This window comes from Salvelinus sp. IW2-2015, linkage group LG34 (genome assembly GCF_002910315.2).
Source record: "Salvelinus sp. IW2-2015 linkage group LG34, ASM291031v2, whole genome shotgun sequence".
NCBI lineage: Eukaryota > Metazoa > Chordata > Actinopteri > Salmoniformes > Salmonidae > Salvelinus > Salvelinus sp. IW2-2015.
The window spans coordinates 8,351,172-8,371,501 of NC_036873.1; the positions used below are offsets into that span (position 1 = coordinate 8,351,172).

Genomic DNA, 20,330 nt, shown 5'->3' on the forward strand with positions numbered 1-20,330 from the left:
CAGCCACATTAGTGAGCTCTGATGCCATTTGGCTATTATCCCATTTCAGTGTGAAAAAAGGGGTCTTCGGAACAGGGGAAATGCTCGGTGAATGCTTTAGTCACACTGATGGGCCGCTCTCTTCAAAGGAATTAACACATTTTTTTCTGACTGACTGCCATTGCTTGGAGGGGATGTGGAAATGTGGAATACATTTCCTCAGTGTGTGTGTGTGTGTGTGTGTGAGAGAGAGAGGGGTGTGTGCTTGTGGTTCTACCGTATGTATCACTTACTCAGGCCCAAGGCCCATGATGACCAGCGTTGCATTATCAGGTCAAGGGGTCAAATTCTAAGGCAACAATATATTAACCATGCACATTAGACCCAGCAGCACTGTGCTAAACCAGTGGTATTAGACCCAGCAGCACTGTGCTAAACCAGTCGTGTGGGAACCAGTCGCGTGGGAACTACAGTGGTTTCCCCAAAATGTGATAAAAATTAAGAGTACAGATTATTGTATGGGACAATATAGATGTTTTTCAGAAAGATCATTTCAAAGATACAATGTTATTGAGTAAATGTACTTATTCGTTTCTTTTCACTTTGATAAGAGATGAAAATGCAATGAATTTAAAGTTATTTGTTGATGTAAAAATCTAAATTGACCCGATTTTAAGGTTGTGTCACTTGGGGTGGGGTTGCAACAAATTCTTGTGGGGAAAAAATGGGGTCCACTGAAATTCTGGCGGAAAAATTAGGGTCTCCGCTGAAAAAGTCTGAATACCACGGTGCTAAACCCTCTGCACTGTCGGACTCTGATGTGGTACCTCTGACACATCTCCTCCCTACTGAACAACAGAGTGAACTATCACTTCCACACTCCACTCAATTTTCGGTTGCTAACATTCCCAAAATTCCCAGTTTTTTTACATTCGAAATTCCGTTTGGAATGTTCCCGGAATCAGTAGGGTGGAAAACCTGTGAATTTGGGGAAAGTTACAGGACTTTTGCAACCCTATTCTACATTGGGGCTAACGACGATGAACAATGAATGTCTCTCTCTATGTATATCAATAAAAAGGATAAATCACCATTAGCAGAATGTGAAATAAGGACTATGGCAGTTGCGCTTATGTTTTTTAATAAAACATTTACAGTAGCCTACTTCCCAAAAGTGAGGGAAATTACACTAACACATGAAAGATGTCTGCTTTATGTTGGTGATGACAGTTTTAAGATAAATACTGAATGTTGCGTTGCTCTCTTTTTCACCTTTTGCAATCATTCTCTAACTGCACTTTGGAGCCAGACTAGCTACAGCCAATGCCTCTTCCTACTGAGCATAGGCCTATTTATAGAACTGCAAACCTGACAGCGCCAAGACCAACCTTGAACTACACATCTAATCAAACGCTGTGATAACATGAAAGCCAGAAAGGATTCTGTCCCAGGGTCACGTGGAAGCTGGAAACCAACATCAGTGCAATCAGGAGCCAGGCCCTCTGTGATGGTGTTCACACACACTGCTGTGTTAACAAAGATCTAGCAACTGTACACTATGCTCCTGTCGTGTTTGTATGTGTCTCGACTCTCTGCATGTCAACGCTTGAAAAGAAGTTGACACCGGCGATGCACTACGAGCCTGTCCATTTTATCCAATTTGCCCATGGGCCCCTTCACAACGACGCCTCGCCATGGTAACGGGCGCCGCAGAAACAATGGCTCTCTGCGGATTGACGTCAGCGGCTGTCCTTCGTGTGTCGCAGTCTGACAAAGGACCAGGATCAGGCTCCCATAGTGGCTCTTTCTCAATTAATCTTTCCTCGATTCCTCGCCTCTCCTCACCTCTTTCTTAAAACCCATCGGAGAAAGAGCTCCCAGGAAAGGATCCATGGACCATCTCGTCCAATATGGTTGAAAAGGAGGTTAGGAGAGGATGCAAGGAATCAAAGCGAGACAAATTGACCCAGTCACCGGTTACTGATCTGGAGGGTTATTCCTATCAGAAGTGTAAATTAACAGCTGTAGTTTAATACACTTTAATAAGCACTGCTATAAACTATTAAAAGAAAAAAGCTACTTTCATTGAATTGCTAATATTTAATGATTGGTTACCAAAACCAGAGGCTAGAGTAACAACACCACACAATGGTAGATATTGAGCAAATAAATGTGCCTTTCCTAAAAGGCGATAATGACTTTTGAATGTAAATCATCCTTCCCACAGACACTGGGGGGAAAAAAGGAATCAGCAGTCAGACACAATACACAAGGTTTTGACATATTTATTGTTCTTTCCACTGAAGATGTAAGCAATCAACGCAATGAAGTTACTCATGTTATTCCGTGCCACTCAGGATATCTGCTACCAGTGGAGATACAATACATCTTCGTCTTGTTTTGCATTGATAAAATTAACAGGAAACCGTTTGTTCGCAGCAAAACATTTGACGAAATAAATCAAAACTTAATTCTCAATTTTATACTGGCTTAAATAAGATTGTATGACGGGACAAAGCAACCAAAAACAAAATTAACTGGGGATCAAATATTTTAAGACTGAATACACTATTTCTCAATACAGGTATTATTTTGTTCAACAGAAAACATCTGTGGAGACAAAAAACGTTTGAATGATTGACTTTGAAAAGTGCATTAGTTCCTACGGTAGTCTTGATATGATACCGTATGAATGATTTATATCAAGACTATTCTTTTACTACTACTATTGTTACTATAGTTCTTAAAAGGTTTCTGCCATCAGACAGACTTCTCTCAGTCAGGCGGCACTTGGGGAGTTCATTGATAAGTATATGGGGTATTCAAAAATAACCTTTCATGCGTTCTTTGGGGTATGGGCTTTGTACAAACACTCAATGAGACAGCCAAAGGTGAAGAATTGGAACATTGGAGTTGTTTAGTTATCATTTGAGAAAATCATATTATTTAAGAAAATCTTAAAATCATAGACCTAACATCTGTTGGCATTAAGGAGACAGATGGAGGGAGTAAAAATGGCACATTGTAAAAGAACATCTTACAAAAAGCGAGATGAGATTTTTTTTTATTTTCATCAGTGTCAATACTGCTCAGCCATTATCAAAACAGTTAGTGCCGACCAGCCGGTGAAGGGGTGGCTCCCTTGCCCACTGCCCGTGCTGTCATTGTACTGTTCCCATATATACCCAGTCTCTGGATGTGTATAAGAGACAGGATATACCCAGTCTCTACATACTGTCTGTAAACATTGTTCATGATATTAGTTCTGAGTTCCTGGTAGAGGGCGGCTGCCTTCTCCTGATATGGCCCCTCAGTGTTGCCATAGTGGTGCAGGGCCCTGACGGCCAGATAGTTGATGTTGATCCATATGGGGCCCCGCCAGTAGGGGGCGTCATGCTCAGTGTTGCGCTTCATGTAGAGCGGGTCGGCCCTGGAAAGAGAGCGAAGGCCGTAGGGCGTCCACAGCTTGTCCGCGTCCCTCATGTCTCTGAAGATGTGCTCAAGCTTGGGTGAGTCGGGCGTCAGGACGTATAGCAGGAAGGGGAATAGGCTGATGTAGCCCAAAGCATTGACGAACTGCGACTTGGGGGCCCGGCGCACCGAGCGCACCAGGCGCGCCACGGGAAACTGGTGCCTCGGCTGCCCCGGGGGGACGTACACCTTCTCCTGCTGCAGCGACACCGCCTGCGTGTGGTTTCCATAGTCGCTGAAGGAGCGAAGCTGGTCTGACCAGTGCAGCTCGTCCAGCAGTGCGTTGTCGCTGAGCGTCTGGTGGGTGCGCTCGTACTCCTGGTGGGGCTCTCCCAGCAGCCGGGCCACGCTGGCCATGGTGCCCGACGCCAGGGCCATCCAGCAGTGCAGGTCCACATGGCGCTCCTCGGCTGACGGGTGCGAGGCCCGCGGATAGTCATCCAGGCCGGACGTCAGCGTCTTGGGATTGAGAAAGAGGTTGGTGTCCTTGTCGCGGCCCCGCCAGCGGTAGGAGTTGGGCAGCGGGCCTGTCTGGGTGGTGTTGTACCACTCAAACCATGTCTGGAGCCGGGGGTAGAGCCTGCGGAGGAAGGGCAGGGTGGGCCGTGAGGACTCTGCAGCCGGATTGGCCTGGAGCTGCTCCACCAGCTTCTGCAGGGCCAAGAAGAGGGTGGGCGGGTTGGCGTTTTCATTGCGCTGCACCACAAACTCGGCAGGGACCTTGCTGCGTGCCTCATCGCCCAGGATCTGCTCCCGGGGAATCCATCCCTCCATATTGACCAGGTCCAACCAGTGGGCCGTGGCCTCCCGCGTCACCTGGGGGTCCCACTTGCTGAGCAGCAGCTGGTGGAAGCCTTCGTCCCACAGGAACCCTCGGGGGAAAAAGGAGCGTGAGGGCACAGCGGTGAACAGGGCACCCTCYGGGTAGAGCAGCGGGTACTCGTTGTACACCGACTGGACCACCGACTGGCCGTAGAAGTAACCCATCCCACCCAGCATGTTGCTCAGCGCCGCCTTGCTGAACTTCACCTGGGCATGGCCCAAGCCTTTGGCCTGGAGACCGAACGTCTTCTCGAACTTGGCGTCGAACGCCGCCTTTCTCTCCTCCAGCTCCTCCGTCATGGCCGCTGCTGACAGCTGGTTGGGACGGTTGCGGAAGCTACCGGACTCAAACAGGACCTCAATCTGGAAGGGCATCTGGACGGTGACCTGGTGCAGGACAAAGTCGCTCTCCTTTCTGGGGTRGGCTGGTTTCGGCTGGTGCGGGGGCTTGTAGGTATCCACCGCGATGTACTGCCTCTTCTCGCCAGAGGGGGGGCTGTAGASGAATCTGCGGTTCAAGCTGTTCCTCACGATGTCCGTCAGCCTCTCCAAGCCTGGCGACAAGGTCTGGAGGTAGTTGTAGCTGAGGAAAGAAGGAGAGAAGACGAAGGTGAACCACCCTGAAGGTAGAGGGAATCTCTCATGTTCTCATCTTGCCAAAGCWTCCTCTCAGAATTGGAGCAAGGCACCAATACCCTTGACCTGCCATCACCATAGGGTTTTATACCCTTCAGAGTGCAGTGGCCTCCTGGAAAGTGGCATGACCTTAAACCTACATCTGTGATTTCATACTATTTCAGCCAAGGGTCAGGGATAAAGAGTACCGCATACTGACCGATGTGTTATGTTGAATGAAAACAATGCTCCTTTTCAGTTCTTTATGGTCTAAATGGCAGACAGGCTTGTTTGTTTGCTGTGTTCCTGCTCTTCCTACCTTCTATTCAACGCTCTTTTCTGGCCTGCGTTATGGCTTGATTGTGCAACCTCCTCATGAAACCTTGCTGTCCCTTCGATATCTATGCATTGGAGTCTCTATTGACCTTGTCCTCACCACTGGAACAGATCAATGTGTCTCTGTTTTGTCCCTCAAAAGGTTGAACATAACCTATATATCAYAGCCAGAACAGCAGTTTGGCTGGCCATCTTCACCGCAGACATGTCCCATCTCTGCTTTGTTTCTCAATGCATTGCTGTGGCAGTTGTGCCTTTATTAATATGCAATGCTTTGTTTCATACTACATGATTTCTGTCACATATCATGTTTCTCTCTTGACAGCCTCACTGATTTTATTGAAAAAGATTGATTATGTGCCATTTCAATTTTTTTCACAAGAACATATTCTTCAGATATTTAGTATTGCTTGGTATTATTTAAATATTAGTTAATAGGGACTATTGTGGCACATTTGTCCACTGTTTGCAAAATTTGGGGTACATTCATTGAGTTCTATTGGTTTTTGGGTACGAAAATGCTAACGTTAGCAGTTTGGGAGAGTACCTACCTGGCATATTTGGCACTGGAGGACTCCCCAGCAACAGGCTTGCGGAAGGTGATCTTGAAGTTCCCCAGCTCCTCTGAGAACCCAGTGATGGAACCCAGACGGTTCCTCTRMTCCACGTGGGCCTCCAGGGAACCCTGGGTGTCGGCAGCAGCGTAGAACATCAGGGAGATGACCGGCGCGTGCGGAGCCGAACTCTGGGGGAAGGAAGAACTGGGTCATGTTCAGTAAGGAGAAAACGTTTTGAAACCTAGTGAAATGGGAGAGAAAAAAACTCTGCTCAGTAGCATTCTAATTTTTAAAAAATAATATCAATACCAGGAGACAATATGAATAGTTTCAAAACTCAAATGTCTTTCAATGTAAGACAAATAATCGGAACAAAATATGGCTGGTTAATTGCCAYGTGGGTTTAAAGGTGTGTGAATGTATCCCACCACACTCACATGCTGCTTGGCTGTGATCCTCCAGGTCCAGTCCCCTCCGTGCTCACCGCCCATCCGCTTGACGAACTCCGTGGTGAGCGTAAAGTCGCTCTCATGGATCTCCTGCACACCAAAGCTGAGGCCATCATGCATCAGCCAGCCGTAGCCCTGCAGCCGGTCGCCCTGCTCGCATGTGTGCCTGAGGTTCACATCCACCTCAGAGAACTGGCGCATCCACATCATTCCTGGGATGTAGAGAAATGGAAACACAGAATGTATTTATTMAAATCATTCCCCAAAATATTAAATGTTAAACATGTACATGGATTATATATATATAATCCAGGGTTTCCATTAGAAAAATGTAGCGGTGGACATTGAATTTACGGGACATTTAAGAAATGTACCGGATCCATATGCATTGGGTGCGTTACCTGATTAGAGCGTCCACCCACAGTGCTCAGAATGAAAGAAATGGCATTTACTTTATGGTAATTCATTTCAACAAAACATGCAATTCGAGGACGCAATAGCGTGTCCTTCCTACCGAATTCTGATGAGCAATTTGAAGAAGAACTGTCCACATTTACTTTTCCTCGGCCAACAAGACGAGTAACAAAAAACAAAATCACTAGCCTATGTCAATCCTATGTCAATCTGACGCGCTGAAGCCAGCCAAGTTGTCTATGCACTTGAATGGCGYATGGGAAGCTCGCTTGAATTACCAATTGGAAAATAAAAATATAGGGCTAGGTTTAGTCTTCCAAACGGCCATATCGCCATGTTACAGCYAGGGTTTACGGAAGACAGAGGGACCACCTGTGCTAACTAGCTATCTAGCATGCTCTGAACACCTGTGTGTAATGGAAGGCCACCAGAAATGTGTTGTCACCGAAAAATACTGTTGGCTGCAACTGTGATAAAGCCGGATAAAAGTGTACAGTATAATTTGCATTTGTAAAATGATTTTGATGTGAGATGAAAGTAAAGGGCTTTATGTTTCAGCAACTGAAAGGTTGCTAGACCAAACCCCCGAGCTGACAAGATAAAAATCTGTCGTTCTGCCAGGCAGTTAACCCACTGTTCCTAGGCCATCATTGTAAATAAGAATATGTTCTTAACTGACTTGCCTAGTTCAATAAAAGGTTAAATAAAAATGTTTCTAGAACCATATCGCAACTAAGAATCAATTCCCGTTTAGATAAGAGTTTTGGCTGCCAGAGCCAGTCTACCTCTGAAAATAACATAAGATCCTTGGACCTTAAGGAGTAACGGTAGGGTCCTAACATAAATCCTGATATAAACCACATATAATATGAGGATAACACAATAAGTGATACAACTTATTTCCATTGTGTTCCTCTGGTGTTTCGCAAACAGGTTAGTACCGCTTGCCACWTAGRATACACAGTTATTTCCAGCTGACACTTTAGTCAATAGTATTGTCAATAGTATTAGCAAATATTTAAGTGTGAATGTAGAGAAACGACAGTATTGTACCTGTGACAACAGATCTGGGGCTCCTAGTTTTCATCCCAAAGTAGACCTGGGGTCGGTAGGAGCCCCAAAACCTCTCAGGGGACACCTCAGCACTGGTGCTGTTGGCATCGAGGACGGGCGGCGAGTGGTGGAGAGTTACCACCCGTTTGGCCAGCGAGGAACGCATGTAAAGGGCATAGCAGAACCAGGTAAGGCTGAAGATGCAGAGGCCGATGGAGATATTGATGAAGATTTTGCAGATGTCAAGCTTTTTTTTCTTCTCCTTGCGTTGTAGGGTGGCAGGTTTCTCGTCTTTCCTTGTGAGAGGGGGGTCAGCCTCGCCGGACACCACTCTCTTCCTCTGCCTGCCCATCCTTCCAGCTGAGGAGGAAGAGAAGGATACTGTGGGGGAATCTCACATTTCTCTCCAATTCCTCACATCCTTCTCAAGAGGGAAGCGAGGAGAGGATARGAGGAAAGGAATGCTCTCCACGTTTATAGGTAATATGAACATGTCCACACTATTTTCATAGCCGTGTATAAGTTCTAACCAGTACGTTATCATATTTGGTTACCATAAAAAGAATGGCATGCCAGTGCTCTTAGTTTATAGAATAACAGGGACAAAGTCATTACCATATAAACATTAGCCTAGACCAGGGATGGGCAACTGGCGGCCCTTCTTTTGAAGGCGGACCAATGGATGTGGGTACACAGACCCCCTGCGGCCCCTCATGATGAATTCCGTTTTTTTGTGGGCCACACCCCCATCAAAGTTGTCCATCCCTGGCCTAGACCTTAACTGCTTTTAGCAACGCTATCATTTTACACACTAGCGTTGCTTGGAATTAGCTTGAAAAAAAATGAATATTACACAGGAATTTAATTTCAAATTCAACCACAAAGACCAGGGAGGTTTTCCAATGCCTCGCAAAGGCCAACTATAGATGGATAAAAAAAAAAAGCATGGTAAAGTTATTAATTACAATTTGGATGATGTATCAATACACCCAGTCACAACAAAGATACAGGCGTCCTTCCTAACTCAGTCGCATGAGAGGAACACAACAGCTTAGGGATTTTGCCATGAGGCCAATGTTGACTTTAAAAAACAGTTACAGAGTTTAATGGCTGTGATAGGAGAAAACTGAGGATGGATCAACAACATTGTAGTTACTCCACAATATTTACCTAATTGACATAGCGAAAACGAAGCCTGTACAGAATAAAAAATATTCCAAAACATGCATCCTGTTTGCAACAAGGCACTAAAGTAATACAGCAAAAAAAATGTGGCAAAGCAATTCACTTTTTGTCTTGTTAGYGGCAATTCCAATACAACACATTACTGAGTACACCCCTCATATTTTCAAGCATAGTGGAGGCTGCATAATATTGTGAGTGTGCTTGTCATCATTAAGGACTGGTGAGTTTTTCAGGATAAAAAAATTAATGGAATGGAGCTAAGCACAGGCAAAAACCTAGTTCAGTCTGCTTTCCACCAGACACTGGGAGATGAATTCACCTTTCAGCAGGACAATAACCTAAAAGACAAGGACAAATCTACTCTAGTGTTGCTTACCAAGAAGACAGTGGCAGAGTTACAGTTTTGACTTAAATCTACTTGAAAATATGGCAAGACCTGAAAATGGTTGTCTAGTAATGATCAACAACCAATTTGACAAAGCTTGAAGAATTTTGAATAATAATATATAACATTTCTAAAGTGCTTTTCATAGAATTTCAAAGCGCTTCAAGTGGAAAAAACAAAATAGCAATATATCATGACAGATCAACCAATAGAGGCCAAGTCTTTGGAAGCTGCATCCTCCGAAGATGGAGAAGTTCATGGCTTGAGCAGAGGGAGCCAAAGGATGGTAGATGATGGAGTCTGCTGATGATCTTGTAGAGGGGAAGTCTGGGAACCAGCCTGAGTATTATAGCCAKTGGACTTCTCCTCTTCCACTCTGTAGCACCCACTTGTGATGCCTCAGCAGCTCTGGGCGTCAGAAAGCTCACCACACAAAGTTCAGAACAGTAGCCAGTCGTCCTCACTACAGTCGCAGCACTGTTGTATACCTGTAGCTCCCATTCCTCTCACGCTTCAGGCGACTCCTCAAATGATGTTCTCAGAAGATCAGGAATTGGCAGTCAGATGAAACAAAAACGCAAAATAAAATCGGCAAATGTTGCACAATCCAGGTGTGAAAAGCTCTTAGAGACTTACCCAGAAAGACTCACAGCTGTATTCACCGCCAAAGGTGCTTCTACAAAGTATTGACTTAGGGGTGTGAATACTTCTGTAAATGAGATATTTCTGTCTAAAAACATGTTTTTACTATGTCATGGGGTTTTGTGTGTAGATGGGTGAGAAAAACAATCTATTTAATCCATGTTGAATTTAGGCTACAGCACAGKAAAATGTGGATTTACATTTTTATTTACTTAACTAGGCAAGTCWGTWAAMAASAAWTTSTTKTTWACWATGACGGCCTACCCCGGCCAAACCCAGACAACGCTATGCCAATTGTGCGCCGCCCTTTGGGTCTCCCAATCACGGCCGGATGTGATACAGCCTGGATTCGAACCAGGGACTGTAGTGATGCCTCTTGCACTGAGACGCAGGGCCTTAGACTGCTGCGCCACTCGGGAGTCAAGGGGCATGAATACTTTCTCAAGGCACTGTATTATATGACAACATTGTGACGTTTTTTTGGTTTTTGGCTGTTTGTGCACATCACATTTTTTTTCAAGGCAAGCCTAATTTCGGTAGCCGAAGTCTAGGCCCCTTCGTCGCTCATTGGGCAGACAGAGCGGTCTTCTGGTCAGGCTRCGTAGACGGGCACATCGCTCACCGCTCCCAAATATACTACTCGCCAATGTCCAGTCTCTTGACAAGGTAGACAAAATTCYAGCAAGTGTTGCATTCCAGAGAYACATCAGAGATGGTAACATTCTGTTTCACGGAATCATGGCTCACTCGGGATACGTTATCAGTCGGTACAGCCACCCGGTTTCTTCACGCATCGTGCAGACAGAAACAAACATCTCTCTGGTAAGAAGAAGGGCGGAGGTGTATGCCTTATGATTAACAAGTCGTGGTGTGATCATAACAACATACAGGAACTCAAGTCCTTTTGTTCACCTGACCTAGAATTCCTTACAATCAAATGCCGACCACATTATCTACCAAGAGAATTCTCTTCGATTATAATCACATCTGTGTATATCCCCCCCAAGCAGACACCTCGACCGCCCTGAAAGAACTTCATTGGACTATGTAAACTGGAAATCACATATCCTGAGGGTGCATTTATTATAGCTGGGGATTTTAACAKKGCTAATCTGAAAACAATGCTCCCTAAATTTGATCAGCATATCGAATGCTGGCAGAATCCCGGGCTGGCAGCATTCTGGATCATTGCTARWCTAACTTCCACGACGCACACAAAGCCCTCCCTCACCCTCCTTTCGGCAAATCTGACCACGACTCCATTTTGTTGCTCCCAGCTTATAGACAGAAACTAAAACAGGAAAGGCCCGTGCTCAGGTCTGTTCAATGCTGGTCCGAGCAATCTGATTCCACGCTTCAAGATTGCTTCGATCACATGGACTGGGATATGTTCCGGATAGCCTCAGACAACAACATTGATGTATACACTGATTCGGTGAGTGAGTTTATTAGCAAGTGCATCGGTGACATTGTACCCACAGTGACTATTAAAACCTTCCCTAACCAGAAACTGTGGATTGATGGCAGCATTTGCGCAAAACTGAAWGCGCGAACCACTGTTTTCAATCACGGCAAGGCGYACGGAAACATGACCGAATACAAACAGTGTAGCTATTCCCTCCGCAAGGCAATCAAACAAGCTAAGCGTCAGTATAGAGACAAAGTAGAGTCGCAATTCCACGGCTCAGGCATGAGACGTATGTGGCAGGGTCAAAAGTCAATCACGGATTACAAAAAGAAAACCAGCCCCGTCGCGGACACCGACGTCTTGCTCCCAGATAAACTCAACAACTTCTTTGCTCTCTTTGAGGACAATACAGTGCCACTGACACAGACCGCTACCAAAACCTGCCGGCTCTCCTTCACCGCGGCCAACMTGAGTAAAACATTTAAACGTGTTAACCCTCGCAAGGCTGCCGGCCCAGATGACATCCCTAGCGTGTCCTCAGAGCATGCGCAGACCAGCTGGCTGGTGTGTTCACAGACATATTCAATCAATCCCTATCCCAGTCCGCTGTTCCCACATGCTTCAAGAGAGCCACCATTGTTCCTGTTCCCAAGAAAGCTAAGGTAACTGAGCTAAACGACTATCGCCCCGTAGCACTCACTTCCGTCATCATGAAGAGCTTTGAGAGACTAGTCAAGGATCATATCACCTCCACCCTACCTGACACCCTAGACCCACTCCAATTTGTTTACCGCCCCAATAGGTCTACAGACAACGCAATCGCAATCACACTGCCCTAACCCATCTGGACAAGAGGAATACCTATATAAGAATGCTGTTCATCGATTACAGCTCAGCATTTAACACCATAGTACCCTCCAAACTAGTCTCCAAACTCGTCAACTCGTCGGGATCGCCTATTGCAACTGGGTCCTGGACTTTGACGGGCCACCCCCAGGTGGTGAGGGTAGGAAACATCTCCACCCCGCTGATCCTCAACACTGGGGCCCCACAAGGGTTTGTTCTCAGCCCTCTCCTGTAGAGGTCGACCGATTATGATTTTTCAACGCCGATACCGATTAATCGGCCGATTTTTTTGAATTTATTTGTAATAATGACAATTACAACAATACTGAATGAACACTTATTTTAACTTAATATATCAATAAAATCAATTTAGCCTCAAATAAAAAATGAAACATGTTCAATTTGGTTTAAATACAAAAACAAAGTGTTGGAGAAGAAAGTAAAAGTGCAATATGTGCCATGTAAGAAAGCTAACGTTTAAGTTCCTTGCTCAGAACATGAGAACATATGAAAGCTGGTGGTTCCTTTTAACATGAGTCTTCAATATTCCCAGGTAAGAAGTTTTAGTTATAGGAATTATAGGACTATTTCTCTCTATACAATTTGTATTTCATATACCTTTGACTATTGGATGTTCTTATAGGCACTTTAGTACTGCCAGTGTAACAGTAAGCTTCCATCCCTCTCCTCGCCGCTACCTGGGCTCGAACAGGAACACATCGACAACAGCCACCCTTGAAGCAGCCTTACCCATGCAGAGCAAGGGAACAACTACTCCAAGTCTCAGAGCGAGTGACGTTTGAAACGCTATTAGCGGCACCCCGCTAACTAGCTAGCCATTTCACATCGGTTACACCAGCCTAATCTCGGGAGTTGATAGGCTTGAAGTAATAAACAGCGCAATGCTTGACGCATTGCGAAGAGCTGCTGGCATAACGCACGAAAGTACTGTTTGAATGAATGCTTACGAGCCTGCTGGTGCCTACCATCGCGCAGTCAGACTGCCTCTATCAAATCATAGACTTAATTATAACATAATAACACACAGAAAACACGAGCCTATGGTCATTAATATGGTCGAATCCGGAAACTATCATCTTGAAAACAAAACGTTTTTCTTTCAGTGAAATACGGAACCGTGCCGTATTTTATCTAACAGGTGGCATCCATAAGTCTAAATATTCCTGTTACATTGCACAACCTTCAATGTTATGTCATAATTACGTAAAATTTGGGCAAATTAGTTCGCAATGAGCCAGGCGGCCCAAACTGTTGCATATACTCTGACTCTGCGTGCAACGAACGCAAGAGAAGTGACACAATTTCACCTGGTTAATATTGCCTGCTAACCTGGATTCTTTTAGCTAAATATGCAGGTTAAAAATATATACTTCTGTGTATTGATTTAAGAAAGGCATTGATGTTATGGTTAGGTACACGTTGGAGCAACGACAGTCCTTTTTCGCGAATGCGCACTGCATCGATTATATGCAACGCAGGACACGCTAGTAACTAGTAATATCATCAACCATGTGTAGTTATAGCTAGTGATTATGATTGATTGATTGTTTTTTATAAGATAAGTTTAATGCTAGCTAGTAAACTTACCGTGGCTTCGTACTGCATTCGCGTAACAGGCGGCTCCTCGTGAGGCAGGTGGTTAAGCGTTGGACTAGTTAACTGTGAGGTTGCAAGATTTGAATCCCCCGAGCTGACAAGGTAAAAATCTGTCGTTCTGCCACTGAACAAGGCAGTACCCACCGTTCCTAGACCGTCATTGAAAATAAGAATTTGTTCTTAACCGACATGCCTAGTTAAATAAATTTAAAAAAATTAAACGGCGTCCAAAATTAAAAGATTTCCGATTGTTATGAAAACTTGAAATCGCGCCCTAATTAAATCGGCCGTTCCGATTAATCGGTCGACCTCTACTCTCCTGTACTCCCTTTTCACCCATGACTGCGTGGCAATGCACACCTCCAACTCAATCATCAAGTTTGCAGACAACACTACAGTGGTAGGCTTGATTACCAACAACGACGAGACGGCCTACAGGGAGGAGGGCCCTCGGAGTGTGGTGTCAGGAAAATAACCTCACACTCAACAAAACAAAGGAGATGATCGTGGACTTCAGGAAACAGCAGAGGGAGCACCCCCCTACCCACATCGACAGGACAGTAGTGGAGAAGGTGGAACGTTTTAAGTTCCTTGGTATACACATCACAGACAAACTGAAATGGTCCACCCACACAGACAGCGTGATGAAGAAGGCACAACAGCGCCTCTTTAACCTCAGGATGCTGYAGAAATTTGGCTTGTCACCCAAAACCCTCAAACTTTTACAGATGCACAATCGAGAGAATCCTGTCAGGCTGTATCACCGCCTGGTATGGCAACTGCTCCGCCCACAACCGTAAGGCTCTCCAGAGGGTAGTGAGGTCTGCACAACGCATCACCAGGGACAAACTACCTGCCCTCCAGGACACCTACARCACCCGATGTCACAGGAAGACCAAAAAGATCATCAAGGACAACAACCACCCGAGCCACTGCCTGTTCACCCCGCTGTCATCCAGAAGGCGAGGTCAGTACAGGTGCATCAAAGCGGGGACCGAGAGACTGAAAAACAGCTTCTATCTCAAGGCCATCAGACTATTCAACAGCCATCACTAACTTTGAGTGGCTGCTGCCAACATACCGACTCAAATCTCTAGCCACTTTAATAATAAAAAATTGGATGTAATAAATTATCACTAGTCACTTTAAACAATGACACTTCATATAATGTTTACATACCCTACATTACTCATCTCATATGTACATACTGTACTTATTACCATCTACTGCACAGGTGTCAAACTCATTCCACGGGGGGCCGAGTGTCTGCGGGTTTTCGCTCCTCCCTTGTACTTGATTGATGAATTAACATCACTAATTAGTTAGGAACTCCSCACACCTGGTTGTCTAGGGCTTTATTGAAAGGAAAAACCAAAAACCTGCAGACACTAGGCCCTCCGTGGAATGAGTTTGACACCCCTGATCTACTGCATCTTGCCTATGCTGCATGGCCATCACTCATCCATATATGTACATATTCTTAATCATTCCTTTACACTTGTGTGTATAAGGTAGTTGTTGTTAAATTGTTAGATATTACTGCATGGTCGGAACTAGAAGCACAAAATTTCGCTACACTCGCATTAACATCTGCTAACCATGTGTATGTGACCAATAAAACTTGATTAGATTTTCTTGTTGTTCAAGTGAAGGTCTTTAAAGGGAGTATGCGAGCACTTCGGAAACTTGTCTAGGTGCCAGCCGAACCAAAGCATGCGGAAGCCTTTAGCTTCTGCTCAGCAATGAGTCTGGATCTGAGTAGCTCCCCAATGATTTCCAGAAAGCAAACATTCTAACCGTTCTAATTGGTCACAGAAACCGATGGGTTGGGCCAGAGACACGTGGGTAAAGCAGCATTTTGAAAACTTTGATACTCCAATTGCTGATGACTTGCTTTGTACAACAGCCCTTATTTTAACTTCACCAAGAACTAGCAGAATAATTCAGTTTGAGTTGTCAGGCAAATCTCGCTGAGAAACTGCATGGGTCTACAACAGACCTACGTTTGGGAATTCTGTTTATTTATACATTTCATTAGATTTTTTTCTTCTGGAATTCCGCCTGCATAAGGACAAAGCCTACAGTCAATCTACAGAGTAAATTGAAATATAATTTTGTTCACTTCTGGTTTTCGGCGGACTATTCAGTTATTTTGTAAGCTAATTGCCAACTACGCCAGTGTGTAAATACTAGCGTTTCTAAAAACAGTTAGCCTCGACCTCATCTTCAGCTTTTAGCCTGGCTAATTATAATGCACCTGCCACTGCTAGGAGGTAACATTGCTTGCAACTACAGAACTAGCTAGTAGTTTGCTACCTAGCTAGCAAATGTAATGTTGCCTCGTCGACTATGGAAATTATTAACCTGCAAAGTTGCATAAATAAATACCCTTTAAAACTATTATAACATTATTAAAAAAAATGTGTTACTGCGCTAGGCAAAGCATACATTTAAGCCTTTCGGCTAAAGCTAACTGGCTAATGAATGATTAGCAAATCGGTGTCTGTCACTAAACTATCGGGCAGACCTGTTTTAGCACGAGTTTGCATAATTTTTAAACAAGCTTTTCTGCCAATAATGCAGCACATAAATCACCGAGAAATMTACTATATGTAATATGGACAGTAAATGTAAAACTCACATTTCAAATGGACAGAATATCAYCTGCACATAATTCGCGCTAGTTCTTGATCCCCTCGCTCTCGTAAAACACTGACGTGTACACAGTGCTGACTGCCCACGCCAGGGGCCTATTCATTACGCCCATTCTGTTGCAAAATGTTTCTTACACGGAAGAAAACTTAACACCTACCTGCATTACTCGACTTTAAACTCGTTTGTTGCAAAACGGAACGTCGCAACTCTGATTACACCACAGCTCGAGTTATCTGGCCAGAGGCCACAACATTCAATCCATGCACACCATTATATTCTGTAAGGAACAGGCTGAAAAATATATACTTTTGGACATACTGTACACAGTCCTGAACCATTGCATCAGTAGTTGACTATGACATTTGGGACTATGCCATCCTAAATGTGTTCACTAAACCAGAATATGCAGATATTAAGTCCAACTTCATGTATTRGAATTGGGCCAGGTTGTGCAATGCATTATAGTGTTGATCATTCAAGTCCATCAATTTTCTATCCAGTATGGAACAAGCATTAATTTGATTGTCATATGCCTAGCAATAGCATGTAACAGGAACTGGTTATACAAAAATGTCCCCAAAGAATATTACACTGAAGAGAAATATGGAATTTTATTGAAATTATTGTATAATGAACTGCATGGGGAAGGGAGTTTAACCTTGTAAAGTGTTTTATAGCAATACACAGTAATACAAAGATGGCTCTGTGAGGCTTGTGTGTAAAAACCCACGTTTTCTTTTTGCGATGCATTCAAATGCATTGAAATCCGTAAACTGTAGTTGGTGTGATTGTATATGTAACAAAACTGTTAAGGATTTTCCTAAATGTATCAGKTATGAACTTTTCAAAACATAAACGCTGTTAAAATAAGTGAAATGGAGAATGGCAAATCAGGGACAAGTGGTTCRGAGCTGATGACTAGGAATAAACGCTGACGTCAGACGCCTCCTCTCAGCCCTAGGTGGCGATGAACACTCACTTCTAGCTCCTTAAAGCCATTCCCAAACCAGTTTATGTAAACAAAACAGGGGTGATGACACACTCAACCTCACTAGTTGTTGCTTTTTTTTAATCAATCAATGTTTCCCCCATCCTGAACTCACATTACGARTGAGCTTATTACTTTACATATTGGTCAACAAAGGCAGGAAAAATCCATTGCATTCTCATACGAGACCTTAGATCAGCGATAAGACTTGATTCCTTCGCGCTCTCTTAGGGCCAGACCTGGGTTCAAATGTATTTTCAGTTACTAATTGAGCATTTGATGTAGCCTGCCTGGAGTGCCTGAAATTCATTGGTTTCATTGTGCCAGACAAGTCTAATCAAGCACAAAGTATTTGATAAACCTACTTTTTAAACCCAGGTCTGCCTAAAACAGATTCCACTAGATGACATGTAACAGTTGGAGTATGAGAATGAAACATCACAATACCAACACAAAAGCCTGCAAGGTGTTCCAGTTTGTCAACAGCTCAGCGAACGGAAGAGGGGTTCTAGAGACCCTGCGTATTTGCACTGTATATTTAGAGAGAAGCTAACCCTCCCATTCTGACACTCGATTACAGTGTACTAGAAGGGAGAGGCCTTCCACTAAGGGGAAGAAGGAAGGCCCTGATCTGGGCTCTAGTTATAAACCTGACAGGCTTTTGTGACTGCTGCTGTGCTTATGACAGTTTAAGAACCCTGCCTAGGAACAGTTGAACCACCCTGCCTGTGGAGGGGACAGATAAATAACCCAACTGACAGAGCAAAATCACCATCAAAAATAAAAAGTTAAGAACCATATAACTTTGTCTTTGTGTAATTACAGAAACCTTTGGCCAAACAAATGCAGAGGTCCATGTCATTCCAAAGAGCGATTCAGTTCATAAGAGCTTGCGATGCAGTATGCTGATGACGAGTTGTCTTTTTTTGACAAGTGCGTTGTATTTTTACTTCTTTTTATGAGCGTTATACATGCAAAGCGAAAATAAAATTAGAGAAAGAAAGTCACCGGTATAGCAAAAAAAAAGCCTAAATAACCCGTGCCCAGCACAAGACAATACATAATCCCTTTTCCACTTCCCATTGACCCTTAACCCCAGCTTAAGTGACTCCATTTGACCCCCCTTTATCCAGGGCCTTGACTCAGACTCAAAGAACAGACTGAAAAGAATGATCAACAACCCCGGAATAATAAAAATAAAAAAAAACTTACAAAAATGACAGGAGAAAAAAAAAGTAAAAGATTGCCCGTCTCCTCGGTCCTCCTTCACCTGATGTCAGCGTTGGTGTGTGGGTGAGTGAGTGGGTGGTGATAACAAAGGGCCGGAGATAAATCAGGGGACTCTGACCGCGAGCCTGCCCAGCCTCAGGCCTGCGGTTTGATGGGCAGAGGGACGCCGAGCACCCCCCTCCTCCACACTAGTTCTTGATCAGGCCCCCGTCTCCCTCACTCACAAACCGCTTCCGCCCCCTGATGGACAGACAGAACAGGCGATTCAGTACTTCATAGGCTACCAATGAGTTGAGGATATGAGTCCTCAGCCTTACAATGCAAAACACTCYGGGCCTAGTGAAAAGCTATTCATAAAGTAATTAATATACTCATATTGAGTGGGTTTACATGTACACTAATTACTTGATATTACTCAGACTATGGCATTATTAATGTAAACACATTAAGGATGCATACTRTGATTAGTCTAGTTTTATCAAAAACATAATGACTTAATTGTACAGCCCCTCCAGGATTGTGATATTTGCAGTTAAACATGCTTTATTTTGAAGCAGCAATTCCAACCTTTTGTATGACAAAATGCAATAATTTTGTCCAATTTGTGAAGAAAATGCACTGAAGAGGTTAAAGGTTTGTTGACGTGTGGCTTGATTTAATCATTATGCAGTAAATGTGCGTTGATTGGTTGACATCACAAGCCCTATTTTTGTATTGTGGTGATGGGTTAATGTTTTTAGTTTCATGCAGAGATAGATGTTTTTAGTTTCATGCAGAGATAGTGCAGTGACTGGTCAAATTTGCAAGCCCTCGCATAATATCCAGGGAATTGTGGATTTTTGCAAAAAATCAAATGCGATCGCAGAATCAGGAACTGACTATACCCAAGAGACAAAATGAGAGTTTGCACCACTCAACACTGGGACTGACCTGGAGGGACAGGAGTCTCTCAACTGTTTGGTGATAACAGACTCCTGGTAGCAGAGGTCCGTAAAGGACTCCATGATGGAGTGGGCGTGGGGCACGTCCAGGTTGATCTCTGGCAGCTCATCGTACACACGCTGGAAGCCCTGGTTGTTACAAGAAGTCAGAGTAAGCAAATCATACAGCCAAAGAACATTTTCAATCATAAGACAATATAAGAGACGATTCAATTCTGTCACTTGAGCRTGTCAGGTAACAAATGAATATGCCTTGACAGTGACTCGAGAGAATATCACAATATATACTGTYGCTATAGCTAGAGAGAATATGGCCAAATACTGTAACTATATCAGCAACAGAAAATARGCCTTGACTGAGTAGTTACAGATGGGTCTACAGACGGGTTTAAATCCACAAGGTCTGACGTTGACAATTAATACTCGTTTAACATTCGAGTCATGCTATGTTAATTGTAGTGCTGGAAAAGAAAAACCTGCAGTCATATCACTGGAAATAGTTTTTAGAAGTTTAGAGGTATTTTTTGTGCTGGTGCTACCAGTGAATTTGGTGCTACTTTCTGGTGCGTAAGGGGACGTACCCGGTTCATCTGGTCCACTGTGACGAGGCCAATCTTCCAGAAGGCCTGGAGGAGCTTACACATCATCTTGACGGCCGTGTCCCCCTTGGACTCCAGCACCATGACAACAGCCTGGTGACCAACCAGGAGAGAAGGAGAAGAAAATGCATTGGACTT

The 20,330-nt window shown here is 44.1% G+C and overlaps 2 protein-coding genes across 2 annotated transcripts in view; both read right to left on the reverse strand.

Annotated features, from left to right (window-relative positions):
* Positions 1-2,248: 2,248 nt before the first annotated feature.
* On the reverse strand, positions 2,249-16,545 carry LOC111958376 (mannosyl-oligosaccharide glucosidase). The gene is made up of 6 exons (XM_023979630.2): positions 16,421-16,545; positions 7,697-8,056; positions 6,218-6,441; positions 5,775-5,968; positions 3,213-4,855; positions 2,249-3,177 (listed from the first exon to the last, which is right to left on the reverse strand). Exons 2-6 carry the CDS (start codon positions 8,046-8,048, stop codon positions 3,059-3,061), a joined length of 2,532 nt encoding a protein of 843 aa, XP_023835398.1. The 5' UTR covers positions 8,049-8,056; positions 16,421-16,545; the 3' UTR covers positions 2,249-3,058.
* Positions 16,546-18,472: 1,927 nt separating this feature from the next.
* Positions 18,473-20,330, reverse strand: part of LOC111958350 (programmed cell death protein 4) — a 34,835-nt gene continuing 32,977 nt past the window's right edge. The window contains exons 10-12 of the mRNA XM_023979576.2: positions 20,175-20,285; positions 19,583-19,722; positions 18,473-18,892 (exon numbers count right to left, since the gene is read on the reverse strand). Coding sequence (XP_023835344.1) covers positions 18,841-18,892; positions 19,583-19,722; positions 20,175-20,285 — 303 coding nt within the window. The 3' untranslated portion in view covers positions 18,473-18,840. The remainder of the gene's footprint in view (positions 18,893-19,582; positions 19,723-20,174; positions 20,286-20,330) is intronic.